The sequence below is a fragment of the Triticum aestivum genome, chromosome 2A (genome assembly GCF_018294505.1).
Source record: "Triticum aestivum cultivar Chinese Spring chromosome 2A, IWGSC CS RefSeq v2.1, whole genome shotgun sequence".
Classification (NCBI taxonomy): domain Eukaryota; kingdom Viridiplantae; phylum Streptophyta; class Magnoliopsida; order Poales; family Poaceae; genus Triticum; species Triticum aestivum.
This window is the reverse complement of record NC_057797.1, coordinates 703357722-703373907: the sequence shown is the minus strand read 5'-3', so window position 1 is coordinate 703373907 and position 16186 is coordinate 703357722. Positions and strand designations below refer to the sequence as shown.

Below are 16186 nucleotides of genomic sequence, written 5' to 3'. Positions count from 1 at the left end.
CTTTAGTTTTGAATGAAATTAGAGACATAGTTTCTGATTTTGTTAGTATTACTTTTTGTTTTAAAAACAGGGAGGTAAACTTTGAAGCACATGCCTTGGCAAAGGCAGCTTCGTCTCTCCCTGTAGGGCGCCACTTGTGGCTAGGGAACCCTCCGGACATCATTTGTATTCCTGGTGTGATTGTTGAATAAATCCCTAGTTCACCTAAAAAAACCCTTCGATCACTAAAAAAGAAACAGAGAAGAGCGCCATTGCTTTCTGAATTCTGAAACTGAGAACAGCGCTGCCGCAGCCCGCAGATCGGCAGATGTGTAGGTGGGGGCGATTCTCCGCCACCGGCGACCCGGGGCGGCCGCCCCAGCTCGCCCCAATGGTGGGTCCGCCACTGACAAGATGCATTTATCATGTCAGAAAAATTCATGCATGTATTAGATTTTGTTGGGGAACGTAGCAGAAATTCAAAATTTTCTACGCATCACCAAGATCAATCTATGGAGTCATCTAGCAACGAGGGAGGAGTGGATCTACATACCCTTGTAGATCGCGCGCGGAAGCGTTCAAGAGAACGGGGTTGATGGAGTCGTACTCGTCGTGGTCCAAATCACCGATGATCCTAGCACCGAACGGATGGCACCTCCGCGTTCAACACACGTACGGAGCAGCGAAGTCTCCTCCTTCTTGATCCAGCAAGGGGGAGGAGAGGTTGATGGAGATCCAGCAGCACGACGGCGTGGTGGAAGTAGCGGGATTCCAACAGGGCTTCGCCAAGCGCTGCGGGAGGAGGGAGATGTGTCATGGGAGGGAGAGGGAGGCGCCAGGGCTTAGGTTAGGCTGCCCTCCCTTCCCCCCACTATATATAGGGCCAAGGGAGAGCGGGGGGGGGGGGGGGGCGCAGCCTTGGCCCTTCCTCCAAGGAAGGGTGCGGCCAGGGAGGAGTCCATCCTCCCCAAGGCACCTAGGAGGTGCCTTCCCCCTTTAGGACTCTTCCTTTTCCTTATCTCTTGGCGCATTGGCCTCTTGGGGCTGGTGCCCTTGGCCCATATAGGCCAAGGCGCACACCCCTACAGCCCATGTGGCCCCCCGGGGCAGGTGGACCCCCTTGGTGGACCCCCAGACCCCTTTCGGCACTCCCGGTACAATACCGATAATGCGCGAAACTTTTCCGGCGACCAAAACAAGACTTCCCATATATAAATCTTTACCTCCGGACCATTCTGGAACTCCTCGTGACGTCCGGGATCTCATCCGGGACTCCGAACAACTTTTGGGTTACCGCATACTAATATCTCTATAACCCTAGCGTCACCGAACCTTAAGTGTGTAGACCCTACGGGTTCAGGAACCATGCAGACATGACCGAGACATCCTCCGGTCAATAACCAACAGCGGGATCTGGATACCCATGTTGGCTCCCACATGTTCCACGATGATCTCATCGGATGAACCACGATGTCAAGGACTTAATCAATCCCGTATACAATTCCCTTTGTCTATCGGTACGATACTTGCCCGAGATTCGATCGTCAGTATCCCGATACCTTGTTCAATCTCGTTACCGGCAAGTCTCTTTACTCGTTCCGTAACACATCATCCCGTGATCAACTCCTTGATCACATTGTGCACATTATGATGATGTCCTACCGAGTGGGCCCAGAGATACCTCTCCGTTTACACGGAGTGACAAATCCCAGTCTCGATTCGTGCCAACCCAACAGACACTTTCGGAGATACCTGTAATGTACCTTTATAGCCACCTAGTTACGTTGTGATGTTTGGCACACCCAAAGTATTCCTACGGTATCCAGGAGTTGCACAATCTCATGGTCTAAGGAAATGATACTTGACATTAGAAAAGCTTTAGCATATGAACTACATGATCTTGTGCTAGGCTTAGGATTGGGTCTTGTCCATCACATCATTCTCCTAATGATTTGATCCCGTTATCAACAACATCCAATGTCCATGGTCAGGAAACCGTAACCATCTATTGATCAACGAGCTAGTCAACTAGAGGCTTACTAGGGACATGGTGTTGTCTATGTATCCACACATGTATCTGAGTTTCCTATCAATACAATTCTAGCATGGATAATAAACGATTATCATGAACAAGGAAATATAATAATAACTAATTTATTATTGCCTCTAGGGCATATTTCCAACAGTCTCCCACTTGCACTAGAGTCAATAATCCAGTTCACATCGATATGTGATTAACACTCAAGGTCACATCCCCATGTGACTAACACCCAAAGAGTTTACTAGAGTCAATAATCTAGTTCACATTACCATGTGATTAACACTCAATGAGTTCTGGGTTTGATCATGTTATGCTTGTGAGAGATGTTATAGCCAACGGGTCTGAATCTTTCAGATCCGTGTGTGCTTTACAAATCTCTATGTCATCTCCTAGATGCAGCTACCACGTTCTATTTGGAGCTATTCCAAATAACGTTCTACTATACGAATCCAGTTTACTACTCAGAATAATCTGGATTAGTGTCAAAGTTTGCATCGGCGTAACCCTTTACGACGAACTCTTTTACCACCTCCATAATCGAGAAAATTCCTTAGTCCACAAGTTACTAAGGATAACTTTGACCGTTGTCCTGTGATCCATTCTTAGATCACTCTTGTACCCCTTGACTAACTCATGGCAAGGCACATTTCAGGTGCGGTACACAACATAGCATACTGTAGAGCCTATGTCTTAAGCATAGGGGACGACCTTCGTCCTTTCTCTCTATTCTGCCGTGGTCGAGCTTTAAGTCTTAACTTCATACCTTACAACTCAGGCAAGAACTCCTTCTTTGACTGATCCATCTTGAACACCTTCAAGATCATGTCAAGGTATGTGCTCATTTGAAAGTACCATTAAGCATTTTGATCTATCCTTATAGATCTTGATGCTTAATGTTCAAGTAGCTTGATCCAGGCTTTCCATTGAAAAATACTTTCCAAATAACCCTATATGCTTTCCAGAAATTCTACGTCATTTCTGATCAACAATATGTCAACATATATTTATCAGAAATTCTATAGTGCTCCCACTCACTTCTTTGGAAATACAAGTTTCTCATAAACTTTGTATACACCCAAAATCTTTGATCATCTCATCAAAGCATACATTCCAACTCCGAGATGCTTACTCCAGTCCTTAGAAGGATTGCTGGAGCTTTGCATACTTGTTAGCATCTTTCAGGATTGTTAAAACCTTTTGGTTGTATCACATACAACCTTTCCTCAAGAAAATCGTGAGGAAACAATGGTTTTTGACATCCTATCTGCAAGATTTCATAAATAATGCATTGACTGCTAATATAATTCCAACAGACTCTTAGCATCGCTACGAGTGAGAAAGTCTCATCGCAGTCAACTCCTTGAAGTTGCCGGTAAACATCTTAACGACAAGTCGAGCTTTCTTAATGGTGACACTTACCATCATTGTCTGTCTTCCTTTTAAAATACATCTGTACTCAATAGCCTTACGACCATCGAGCTATTCTGCCAAAGTCTACACTTTGTTTTCATACATGGATCCTCTCTCGGATTTTATGGCCTCGAGCCATTTATCGGAATCCGGGCCCACCATCACTTCTCCATAGCTCGTAGGTTCATTGTTGTCTAGCAACATGACTTCCAAGACAGGATTACGTACCACTCTGAAGTAGTACGCATCCTTGTCATCCCACGAGGTTTGGTAGTGACTTGATCTAAAGTTTCATGATCACTATCATAAGCTTCCACTTCAATTGGTGTAGGTGCCACAGGAACAACTCCCTGTGCCCTGCCACACACTAGTTGAATAGACGGTTCAATAACCTCATCAAGTCTCCACCATCCTCCCACTCAATTCTTTCGAGAGAAACTTTTCCTCGAGAAAGGACCCGATTCTAGAAACAATCCCTTATTGCTTTCGAATCTGAGACAGGAGGTATACCCAACTGTTTTGGGTGTCCTATGAAGATGCATTTATCCGCTTTGGGTTCGAGCTTATCAGCCTGAAACCTTTTCACATAAGCGTCGCAGCCCCAAACTTTTAAGAAATGACAGCTTAGGTTTCCTTAAACCATAGTTCATATGATGTCATCTCATCGGAATCACGTGGTGCCCTATTTAAAGTGAATGTGGTTGTCTCTAATGCCTAACCCATAAACTATTGTGGTATTTCGATAAGAGACATCATGGTATGCATCATATCCAATAGGGTGCAGTTATGATGTTCGGACACACCATCACACTATGGTGTTCCAGGCTGTATCAGTTGTGAAACAATTTCCACAATGTCTTAATTCTGTGCCAAACTCGTAATTCAGATATTCATCTCTATGATCATATCATAGATATTTTATCCTCTTGTCACGGTGATCTTTCAACTTCACCCTGAAATTACTTGAACCTTTCAATAATTCAGACTCGTGATTCATCAAGTAAATATACTCAACATCTACTCAAATCATCTGTGAAGTAAGAACATAACAATATCCACTACATGCCTCAGCACTCATTGGACTGCACACATCAAAATGTATTACTTCCAACAAGTTGCTTTCTAGTTCCATTTTACTGAAACCAAGGCTTTCAGTCATCTTGCCCATGTGGTATGATTTGCATGTCTCAAGTGATTCAAAAATCAAGTGAGTTCAAACGGTCCATTTGCATGGAGTTTCTTCATGCATATACACCAATAGACATGGTTCGCATGTCTCAAACTTTTCAAAAATGAGTGAGTCCAAAGATCCATCAACATGGAGCTTCTTCATGCGTTTTATACCGATATGACTTAAGTGGTAGTGCCACAAGTAGGTGGTACTATCATTACTATCTTATATCTTTTGGCATGAACATGTGTATCACTACGATCGAGATTCAGTAAACCATTCATTTTAGGTGTAAGACCATTGAAGGTATTATTCAAATAAACAGAGTAACCATTATTCTCCTTAAATGAATAACCGTATTGCGATAGACGTAATCCAATCATGTCTATGCTCAACGCAAACACCAAATAACAATTATTTAGGTTTTAATACCAATCTCGATGGTAGAGGGAGCGTACGATATTTGGTCAACCTTGGAAATACTTCCAACACATATCGTCATCTCACCTTTTAGCTGGTCTCCGTTTATTCTGTAGCCTTTTGTTTCGAGTTACTAACACTTAGCAACAGAACCGGTATCTAATACCCTGGTGCTACTAGGAGTACTAGTAAAGTACACATTAACACATTGTACATCTAATATACTTCTATCGACCTTGCCAGCCTTCCCATCTACCAAGTATCTAGGGTAATTCTGCTCCAGTGGCTGTTTCCCTTATTACAGAAGCACTTAGTCTCGGGTTTGGGCTCAACCTTGGGTTTCTTCACTAGAGCAGCAGCTGATTTGCCGTTTCATGAAGTTTCCCTTCTTGCCCTTGCCCTTTTTGAAACTAGTGGTTTCACTAACCATCAACAATTGATGTTCCTTCTTGATTTCTACTTTTGTGGTGTCAAACATCACGAATATCTCAAGGATCATCATATATGTCCCTGATATATTATAGTTCATCACGAAGCTCTAGCAGCTTGGTGGTAATGACTTCGGAGAACTATCACTATTTTATCTCGAAGATCAACTCCCACTTGATTCAAGCGATTGTTGTACTCAGACAATCTGAGCACAAGCTCAACAATTGAGCTTTTCTCCCTTAGTTTGCAGGCTAAGAGAATCGTCGGAGGTCTTATACCTCTTGATGTGGGCACGAGCCTGAAATCCCAATTTCAGCCCTCGAAACATCTCATATGTTTCGCGATGTTTTAAAACGTCTTCGGTGCCTCAACTCTAAACCGTTTAACTGAACTATCACGTAGTTATCAAAATGTGTATGTCAGATGTTCGCAACATCCATAGACGACGTTCGAGGTTCAGCACACTGAGCGGTGCATTAAGGACATAAGCCTTTTACTGTCTGCATAATTGCTACTATCAACTTTCAACTAATTTTTTCTCTAGGAACATATCTAAACAGTAGAACTAAAGCGCGAGCTACGACATAATTTGCAAAATCCTTTTGACTATGTTCAGGATAATTAAGTTCATTAACTCCCACTCAGATAGACATCCCTCTAGTCATCTAAGTGATTACATGATCCGAGTCAACTAGGCCGTGTCCGATCATCACGTGAGACGGACTAGTCAATATCGGTGAACATCTTCATGTTGATCGTATCTACCATACGACTCATGCTCGACCTTTCGGTCTCTTGTGTTCCGAGGCTATGTCTGTACATGCTAGGCTCGTCAAGTCAACCTAAGTGTTTTGCATGTGTTCCGAGGCCATGTCTGTACATGCTAGGCTCGTCAACACCCGTTGTATTCGAACGTAAGAATCTATCACACCCGATCATCACGTGGTGCTTCGAAACGACGAACTTTCGCAACGGTGCACAGTTAGGGGGAACGCTTTCTTGAAATTTTAATGAGGGATCATCTTATTTACTACCGTCGTTCTAAGCAAATAAGATGCAAAAACATGATAAACATCACATGCAATCAAATAGTGACATGATATGGCCAATATCATATTGCTCCTTTTGATCTCCATCTTTGGGGCTCCATGATCATCATCGTCACCGGCATGACACCATGATCTCCATCATCATGATATCCATCATCGTGTCTTCATGAAGTTGTCTCGCCAACTATTACTTCTACTTCTACAGCTAATGGTTAGCAATAAAGTAAAGTAATTACATGACGTTTATATTGACACGCAGGTCATAAATAAATTAAGACAACTCCTATGGCTCCTGCCGGTTGTCATACTCATCGACATGCAAGTCGTGATTCCTATTACAAGAACATGATCAATCTCATTCATCACATCCTTTTGGCCATATCACATCACATGGCATACCCTGCAAAAACTAGTTAGACGTCCTCTAATTGTTGTTTGCATGTTTTACGTGACTGCTATGGGTTTCTAGCAAGAACGTTTCTTACTTACGCAAAGACCACAACGTGATATGCCGATTGCTATTTACCCTTCATAAGGACCCTTTTCATCGAATCCGATCCGACTAAAGTGGGAGAGACAGACACCCGCTAGCCACCTTATGCAACTAGTGCATGTCAGTCGGTGGAACCAGTCTCACGTAAGAGTACGTGTAAGGTCGGTCCGGGCCGCTTCATCCCACAATGCCGCCGATTCAAGATTGGACTAGTAATGGTAAGCATATTGAACAAAATCAACGCCCACAACTACTTTGTGTTCTACTCGTGCATAGAAACTACGCATAGACCTAGCTCATGATGCCAAACGTAGCAGAAATTCAAATTTTCTACGCATCACCAAGATCAATCTATGGAGTAATCTAGCAACAAGGGAGGAGTGGATCTACATACCCTTGTAGATCGCGCGCGGAAGCATTCAAGAGAACGGGGTTGATGGAGTCGTACTCGTCGTGGTCCAAATCACCGATGATCCTAGCGCCGAATGGACGGCACCTCCGCGTTCAACACACGTACGGAGCAGCGACGTCTCCTACTTCTTGATCCAGCAAGGGGGAAGGAGAGGTTGATGGAGATCCAGCAGCACGACGGCGTGGTGGAAGTAGCGGGATTCCAACAGGGCTTCGCCAAGCGTTGTGGGAGGAGGGAGATGTGTCATGGGAGGGAGAGGGAGGCGCCAGGGCTTAGGTTAGGCTTCCCTCCCTTCCCCCCACTATATATAGGGCCAAGGGAGAGGGGGGGGGGGCGCAGCCTTGGCCCTTCCTCCAAGGAAGGGTGCGGCCAGGGAGGAATCCATCCTCCCCAAGGCACCTAGGAGGTGCCTTCCCCCTTTAGGACTCTTCCTTTTCCTTATCTCTTGGCGCATGGGCCTCTTGGGGCTGGTGCCCTTGGCCCATATAGGCCAAGGCGCACACCCCTACAGCCCATGTGGCCCCCCGGGGCAGGTGGACCCCCTTGGTGGACCCTCGGACCCCTTTCGGCACTCCCGGTACAATATCGATAATGCGTGAAACTTTTCCGGCGACCAAAACAAGACTTCCCATATATTAATCTTTACCTCTGGACCATTCCGGAGCTCCTCGTGACGTCCGGGATCTCATCCGGGACTCCGAACAACTTTCGGGTTACCGCATACTAATATCTCTATAACCCTAGCGTCACCGAACCTTAAGTGTGTAGACCCTACGGGTTCGGGAACCATGCAGACATGACCGAGACATCCTCCGGTCAATAACCAACAGCGGGATCTGGATACCCATATTGGCTCCCACATGTTCCACGATGATCTCATCGGATGAACCACGATGTCAAGGACTTAATCAATCCCGTATACAATTCCCTTTGTCTATCGGTATGATACTTGCCCGAGATTCGATCGTCAGTATCCCGATACCTTGTTCAATCTCGTTACCGGCAAGTCTCTTTACTCGTTCCGTAACACATCATCCCGTGATCAACTCATTGATCACATTGTGCACATTATGATGATGTCCTACCGAGTGGGCCCAGAGATACCTCTACGTTTACACAGAGTGACAAATCCCAGTCTCGATTCGTGCCAACCCAACAGACACTTTCGGAGATACCTGTAATGTACCTTTATAGCCACCCAGTTACGTTGTGACGTTTGGCACACCCAAAGTATTCCTACGGTATCCGGGAGTTGCACAATCTCATGGTCTAAGGAAATGATACTTGACATTAGAAAAGCTTTAGCATACGAACTACATGATCTTGTGCTAGGCTTAGGATTGGGTCTTGTCCATCACATCATTCTCCTAATGATGTGATCCCGTTATCAACGACATCCAATGTCCATGGTCAGGAAACCGTAACCATCTATTGATCAACGAGCTAGTCAACTAGAGGCTTACTAGGGACATGGTGTTGTCTATGTATCCACACATGTATCTGAGTTTCCTATCAATACAATTCTAGCATGGATAATAAACGATTATCATGAACAAGGAAATATAATAATAACTAATTTATTATTGCCTCTAGGGCATATTTCCAACAGATTTACCACTGTGAAATAATAGATATAAATAGCAATTGAATAGAAGAATGAATAGAAACATAATTTTGGGGACCTTGCTGTTTCGGACCGGCTATGGTAGGGTGATTTTTTAGGTTATGTTTTAGTTCCCCGTCGTTGATGGTGAAGTGATGGTGCCATCGTCGACGTGGAATAAGTCCTCCCTGTCTCGCCTTGCTTTGATGGTGCTTCTTCGCATCGTTGGAAGGCATGTGCTAGGGTGCTGTGTTCGTTAGTTCTCCGTGTTTTGGGGGGGGGGGGGGGGCTTATGCAAGTTTGTCTCGGTGTTGTTGTTTTGCAGAGCTAATGGTGCGTTGCCGGCATCGGCACGTCTTGGTCCTTTGGTTCCAGTTTTGATCGACAAAGGTTGCTTGGTTTCAGCCTTGTCGAGGAGCACGTGAGAGTTGTGCCCCCTACTCCATTTGGCCATACATGGGCATTATACAGGCCCTCTCTAGTGTTTTCTTCTCCGAGGTGGTGATTTGTTACATAGAAAGCAGTTGCCGACATCTTCTGGTCTAGATCGATGACTTTTTGGTCATGCTTCTACAAGCTTATAGGTTTAAACAAGTTTGCGCTGCTAAGACGTACACCCCGATGCGAAAACGAGCTTTTCTCATTGCGCACCGCCGATAGATGCAGGAGAGAAAACTTCGACACCCCAAAGAATTTGAATGTATTTTGTCAATTTCTGCAAGGGTGTTTCTTAAGGGTATCTGCTACATAATATATGGCCTTTCACCTTTTTGGCCAAAAAATAGAGAATAATACTAACATAATTTGAACCTACTAGCATCCACGGTAGAATTTGTCATTTTATGTTACTGAATGTGTGGGTTAAATCCGAATTCAAATTTGATGAGATGGTAGATATATCCTTTGTAGTGCTGACCACAAAATTTTCAAAAACCTTTGTACGCTAATCTGACACGATTTCACCTGAAGAGGTGAGTTCATACAAGTCATCACCTTTTTTGTTTGTATCAAATTATGGTTTGGTGTTATGGTTCATACGAGTCAATATGCCGCTCCGTTGATATTTTTTTCTTTACGAGAAGGCCATGGACATATGTTAAATCTATCAATACCAGGATTCAAAAAAAAGGAAAATAAAGATTACAACCAAGCAAATACTCTTCAGTCTTTTTATCGCAATTAACAAGACTTTCAAATTAGGTAAAGATAACAAACATAAGCTTATCGCAAGCTGAAACGCAACCATCAAAGTTGGGCCGGCTAAGACGCAATACGAACATGATTTTCCATGTAGGGAGTTACGTTGAAGAAGAAGATATTCTGCTTAGTAGTGTGTTCCCTCCGACGCTTGTATCTTAGCCCTTCCAACGCAAACACTTTGGTCAACGGGTTAGAAGCCGTCTGCAGCTCGTAATGGTAGAAATTGGGACCACAATGTAGCATGATTGCGCCCCTGGAAGAAATGACATTGGCTGAACCAGATCTGATATACACAGAGAGTAACGATGCTCCCATCTCGAGTTCACGTTAGTATCATCTTCAACCAATATCCAAACCCCCACTCCCCCCCCACTCTTGGTAAAACCTGTCAGGCACAGCTTGCCCTGCTGAATCACGTCCAACAGAAAGGATTCATGGAGTGCACGATCCAATGGCAAGGGATCCGGTAGACGAATGACGCGGAACGTCTCATCTTCCAGGCTGAAGCGGACGCAGCCATTTCGATCATGCTCAAGATGGAACCTGTCGATGACCCAAAACAATCCACCGTTTACGAATTTCCCGGTTATCCACTCGACCACAGAGTAAGGCAAATCAGTCGTGGTTTCCCTCCAAGAAGTACATGCCTCACCATCACCAACAGTGAACACTTCCATCCCCATGCGGTAAACTTCTGTGAGAGGATCTTTGGAGCGGACGAATGCCCGGACTACCTTGTACTTGCCAGTGCGATGGTCCAAACCAAACCCCGTCGGGAGGAACATATGTTTGTACTGTGTTTTGGTACGGTTACTTGCAGGCAACGTCATTGTCTCCCTGGTGGCCGGATTGAAGAGGTAGAGCTTGGTGTTGGTAGGGAAGAGCACCAGACCGTCGCAGTGGGCAATGAGAGCGATTGAGCTGAACTCGCCGGGAAAGTCAGTTGCATGCATCAGCCTTGTATCGGAGACACCTAGCCCTAGCTGCCACCGGTAGAAGCGGGTTTGGGTTGAGAAGGTGGTTGGCCACTCCTCAGCTTCGATAGTACTGTCCAAGGCGTGGGGAGTGATGAGCCACGATGGTTTCTGGTGCTCAAGGTGACTCCGGATGAACATGGGGTCGGAGATGGTTGCGCACCAGGCCTTGCTGAGAGACTTGAACCGCAGGAGGGACTTCACTGGCAGCCGAAAAAATATCTCGAGAACAAGCTCTTCCATCGACTCGGGGGGACATCTTGCCGCCTTCCTCTCCCTCTTCTTACAAGTCTTCAAGTCCATGGCGTACATGCAGCAAGAAACAGACTAGTGCGATTCTTGATAATAGCTCCGCGTTGTACAGCCTCCAAAACCGTGTCGGAGACTGTCCATAAATAAATATCCTTTTTTTCTTCAGTAATCTCTCTCTTTTTTTTTTGAGGGAACCTTCAGTAATCTCTTGTTACAACAAACGGAAGCTAGGCCCAATGACAGCCTGGTGAATCTTTTCTGGGCCGGGCGGCCCATTCAGTTATCGCCGCCCGTAACGCCAAAACGAAAAAACTCCCGCTCCCTTATCGCGCGGGCTCACCCTTTTTCCCGGGAACTTCGGAATTTGACTCTCCGAAGCAAAACCAAATCGGAGCCTCTTCCTCTGGGACACGCCCGTCGATCCCCGCCGCTCGCTTCCGCCCCACCTCCGCCATGGCCGACGAATCCGCCACCCAAAGCCAGGTACGCCTCGCCGCGAGGGTCTCCTCCTATCTCCGCTTCTTGGTTCTGTACCGCCGTTCCGTTTGCCGGCGCTGCGGCGCAATCGGTGCTTCGTCGGTCTCACCGGATTTCGCTGTTCTTGCAGGCCCGCGGGTGCAGCTCGTACCCCTTCTCGTTCCCTTCCCGTGGGTGCCCTCTGCTGCCCTGATGAATTTCCATTCTATGTTCTGTTCCAACGATTTTAGATCTCTGAAGCGTGCTCACGTTGTATTCGGTGTTTTTCGTCAGAGCCGCCGGACATCAAGAACTGGTTCTCGAGTTACCAGTACGAGTCGCCGGAGGTGCCGGAGCTGGCTGTTCACCCTCCTGCTGTCGACAACGGCAGCGAGACCCAAGACCCATTGGAGGTAAAGAATCTGCTGATCTGTCTTAACCAAATCCTACTGAAATTGCTTCTCTTGCTACCTTATCCCAATTGTATTCTTACCCATTATATTTGCTGAATTGTGCATGCTGGGATCCAGTTCCCGGTGGCTGGGCATTCATTTCTTAAAGACGCCCCTGGGAATGGCGGCACTGATTTGAAGAGGGATTGTTTTGGGAGCCAAGCTGAGCATGCTGAGGCTTCTGCTACGAGAGATTTCCTTCCGATTGGTGGGAGCACTGTTGAACAGGGCACGAAAAGGAAGCAAAGCCTGCGGGGGCTGTTTGGTTTTCTGGATGACCATGAAGAGGGTACTCAAACTGAAAATCGGGTGGCGTCGCCTGTGCAGAGAAGTGCGGTGGATCCTCCGTGGAACCGCAACTGGGTAGGCTTACAGAATAGAAAGCGCAGCCATGAAGGCATGGTTGAACACAGCGAGCTACCAACGGATAGTGAGAGCACTTGTATAGCTGAAACTCAAACTGAAAGTCGAGTGGTGTTGCCTGTGCTGAGAAGTGCAATGGATCGTCCATGGGACTGCAACTGGATAGGCTTGCGGAATAGAAAGCGCATCCATGAAGGTGTAGTTGAACACAGCGAGCTGCCGATGGATAGTGAGAGCACCTGTGTAGCTGAAACTCAGACTGATAGTCGAGTGGTGTTGCCTGCGCTGAGAAGTGCAGTAGATCCTCTGTGCGACTGCAACTGGATAGGCTTAAGGAATAGAAAGCGCAGCCATGAAGGCGTAGATGAACACAGTGAGCTGCCGACAGATAGTGAGAGCACTTGTATAGCTGAAACTCAGACTGATAGTCGAGTGGTGTTGGGCTTAAGGAATAGAAAGCGCAGCCATGAAGGCGTAGCTGAACACAGCGAGCTGCTGATGGATAGCGAGGGCACTTGTGTAGCTGAAACTCAGTTAAACCCCCCGGGAGGTCAGGAGACCAAGCACAGTAAAGGTTCAGTTAATTGTGGTGGTACTAGTTTAGCAGCAGATAATGAAGAAGGTTTACCAGAAGATGGCACTGAAAGTAACCTGCCAGTTAATTTTCACAGTAAAGGCCTAGCAGATGCGGAGAAAACTAAGCAAAGTCTGCGAGGGTTGTTTGAAGCAGATTTTCTTGACAACCGTGACGAAGCTACTCAAACTGAAAGTCGGGTGGCGTCGTCTGTGCTGAGAAGTGCAGTAGATCCTCGTTGGGACTGCAACTGGATAGGCTTACGGAATAGAAAGCGCAGCCATGAAGGCGCAGTTGAATACAGCGAGCTGGTGACGGATAGTGAGGGCACTTGTATAGCTGAAACACAAGTAAACCCCCCAGGAGGTCAGCAGACCAACCCCAGCAAGCATCCAGTTAATTGTGGTGGTACTAGTTTAGAAGATGGCATTGAACATAGCAACCTGCCAGTTAATTTTCCTAGTAAAGGCCTAGCGGGTAGTGAGAAGACTAAGTTAAGTCTGCGGAAATTGTTTGGATCAGGTTTTCTTGACGACGGTGATGAAGCTAATGAATCTGAAACTCGGGCTGTGTTGGCTGTACAGAGAAATGCAGTACAGCCTCTGACAAACTGCAACGCTGTAGGCTTACCTCATATTGAACAAACCCATGACGGTGCATCTGGATACAGTGAGCTACCGGCAGATTGTCATGCCATCAGTACAGGTGAAACTCAAGAAAATCCCCCATCAGGTCAGGTGATTGAACACAACAGGCTGCCTGTTTACTGTTGTAGTACGAGTTTAGCAGGGGATACTGAAGGTGGTTTTGTAGAAGATGGCATTGAGCGCACCAAAATGCCAGTCAATTCTCCTAATAAAGTCCTAGCTGACATTGAGAAAACTGCCACTGAACACTACATACCGCCTGTTAGTTCTGGTGGTATTGGTTCAGCTGTCACAAATGGAAGCTTTTCTGGAGATGAAATCAAGCGAAGCAAGCCTAAACTGGAGCATAAGAAAACAGAAGGAACAGCCGCGGCCGATGGTTTCGTTGCCATCAGGACAAAGGTGAAGCCAGCAGAGAAATGCAGGACAAGCAAAATTCCTAAGGTCTCAACAGGAAGAGAGAATACAACATTGCAAGAGAACCGCCGCATTTTGGGGACTACTGCTTTGGGCCAAGGTAGCACTAGAAGCCCCTTGTCAGATAGGACCAATATTTCAGAAGTTGCAGGAGCTCCAGCACAGGAGGTCAGCGGGAAATGGAAGTGCCCTCGCAAGGGCAAGCCCTATGTTGGCCCTCCGATGAAACAGCTGCGGTTGGAACAATGGGTGCGCCGAGTGTAACAGTTTAAGATTGTTAGCTTTGGTAAGGAGAGTTTGCATCAGGGCGAAGCCTGGAGTTTTCACCTGAAAAATCCGGTGACATGTTCAGCTTTGGTATTCCTACCCAGCCTGCTGTAGAAGTGCATCTGCACATCTACATATTAATATTGATTTGTTACTATACGTATTAATATTTTTGTCTATAAACTTTGTCAAAATTTATAAAGCTTGATTTTGACCAAAGCTAATATGCAGAGTAAATAAAAACAGAGAAAGTATATTTTTATTTGGTTACAAGTAACGACCAGATACAAAACGGACAAGAGGTTTGAGGCCTAGCGATCCCTACGTCACATCGATCTGCACATCGAAGATAGTAACCTGATGCTCGATCGGCTGCCATGCAAAGACACGACGCTCATCTCTCTATGGCGGGGAACAATGTGTGTTATGATCGTGACTTTTCGGGCACCCGTTGGCCCCCTTCTCCTCCAGCTGAGATAGCATGCGTCCGCGCCAACACATCGGCGACGGCAGCACAATGTCGATGGAGCCGCCGGCGGAGGGCTCCCAGGCGCGCACCTGATCGTCTTGCAACGGCCTCGCCGCCGCCCGGGCCGATGAGCCGGGCGTCGTGGCCATGAGAACCAACAGCATGGTCACCACAAGCTTGCACATCATCGTCGGCATGGAGATCGAGATGAGATGACACTCACAGCGTTGTCTCCGTTGAGCTGTTGCTTGTGTGTGCTGCGTGTGCGAGCCGTAAGCTTCTGCTGCAAGGTCTGGTCGGCTATTTATAAGGGGTTGGATGACAAGCTAGCTCATGTGTCATGCTCTCATGCATGGCAGCTTTGCCAGATTTTGCATGAATATATTCGCACGAGCTTGAAGCGGCTGGCAATCTGGCTCCAAATTTTCTACGGCGGATTTTGCTTTCGGCCGCTTCGTCTCTGCCGTGATCGCGCCACTCACCAAGTCACGGCCCTGCATGTGTGCATGGACGGACGACGAACCGAGCGTGGGCGCAACGCATGCGTTGTGTTCCAAGCGAACACAAAAAGTGGAGGTAATACCGGTACATATGGCCGCCCCTGGTTGTACACAACCCTAGCACGGTGGTACCACGTGACAGTTTTCCTACGTTGAAAAGCAGAAAGTTCCGAGAAAAAGAGCATATTTGTCTCGTCCAAGAAAATCCAACGGAAATCTCAACCAGCTTTGCAAAATCAAAGAGGAGGGTAGCTCCATGCAGGAGCTACAATTAATATAACTAGATACCTCACGTGTTGCTGCAATACTTTCGTTAAAAAATGCGTAAATGGTTGCCAAAAAAATAACTAATCCTAATGAAAAGAAAATATAGGCTTGAAAATCAATACAAAAAGTCTCTAAAAATAGAGTATAAATTTTTGAATTACTGTTAAAAACATCATTTTGAAAAAAAATGTGAAGGATGACTAACATGCATGTATGATGTGAATGCAAAAATAATTGTAATTTGTAAGTTCGCTTATGTGGCAGATTTTGCATAGGTTAGTGGCAGAGAATACTTAAATGCATGACCTTAGTGGAGACATTAGCTTATGTGGCAGATTTTG

At 46.1% G+C, this 16186-nt stretch overlaps 2 protein-coding genes across 2 annotated transcripts; one reads left to right on the top strand and one right to left on the bottom strand.

Annotated features, from left to right (window-relative positions):
* Positions 1-9950: 9950 nt before the first annotated feature.
* LOC123191880 (F-box/kelch-repeat protein At3g06240-like) lies at positions 9951-11484 on the bottom strand. The gene is made up of 2 exons (XM_044604445.1): positions 10593-11484; positions 9951-9970 (listed from the first exon to the last, which is right to left on the bottom strand). Exons 1-2 carry the CDS (start codon positions 11482-11484, stop codon positions 9951-9953), a joined length of 912 nt encoding a protein of 303 aa, XP_044460380.1.
* Positions 11485-11787: 303 nt separating this feature from the next.
* On the top strand, positions 11788-14816 carry LOC123190371 (uncharacterized). The gene is made up of 4 exons (XM_044602999.1): positions 11788-11916; positions 12041-12080; positions 12184-12302; positions 12420-14816. Exons 1-4 carry the CDS (start codon positions 11887-11889, stop codon positions 14604-14606), a joined length of 2376 nt encoding a protein of 791 aa, XP_044458934.1. The 5' UTR covers positions 11788-11886; the 3' UTR covers positions 14607-14816.
* The last annotated feature ends 1370 nt before the right edge of the window (positions 14817-16186 follow it).

Coding starts and splice junctions, on each gene's coding strand:
- LOC123191880 (XM_044604445.1), bottom strand. CDS start 11,484: ATGGACTTGAAGACTTGTAAGAAGAGGGAGAGGAAGGCGGCAAGATGT. Junction 9,971..10,592: donor GGGCAAGCTGTGCCTGACAG/GTTTTACCAAGA, acceptor TCACCTCTTCAG/GTGAAATCGTGTCAGATTAG.
- LOC123190371 (XM_044602999.1), top strand. CDS start 11,887: ATGGCCGACGAATCCGCCACCCAAAGCCAG. Junction 11,917..12,040: donor AATCCGCCACCCAAAGCCAG/GTACGCCTCGCC, acceptor CTGTTCTTGCAG/GCCCGCGGGTGCAGCTCGTA. Junction 12,081..12,183: donor CCCCTTCTCGTTCCCTTCCC/GTGGGTGCCCTC, acceptor GTTTTTCGTCAG/AGCCGCCGGACATCAAGAAC.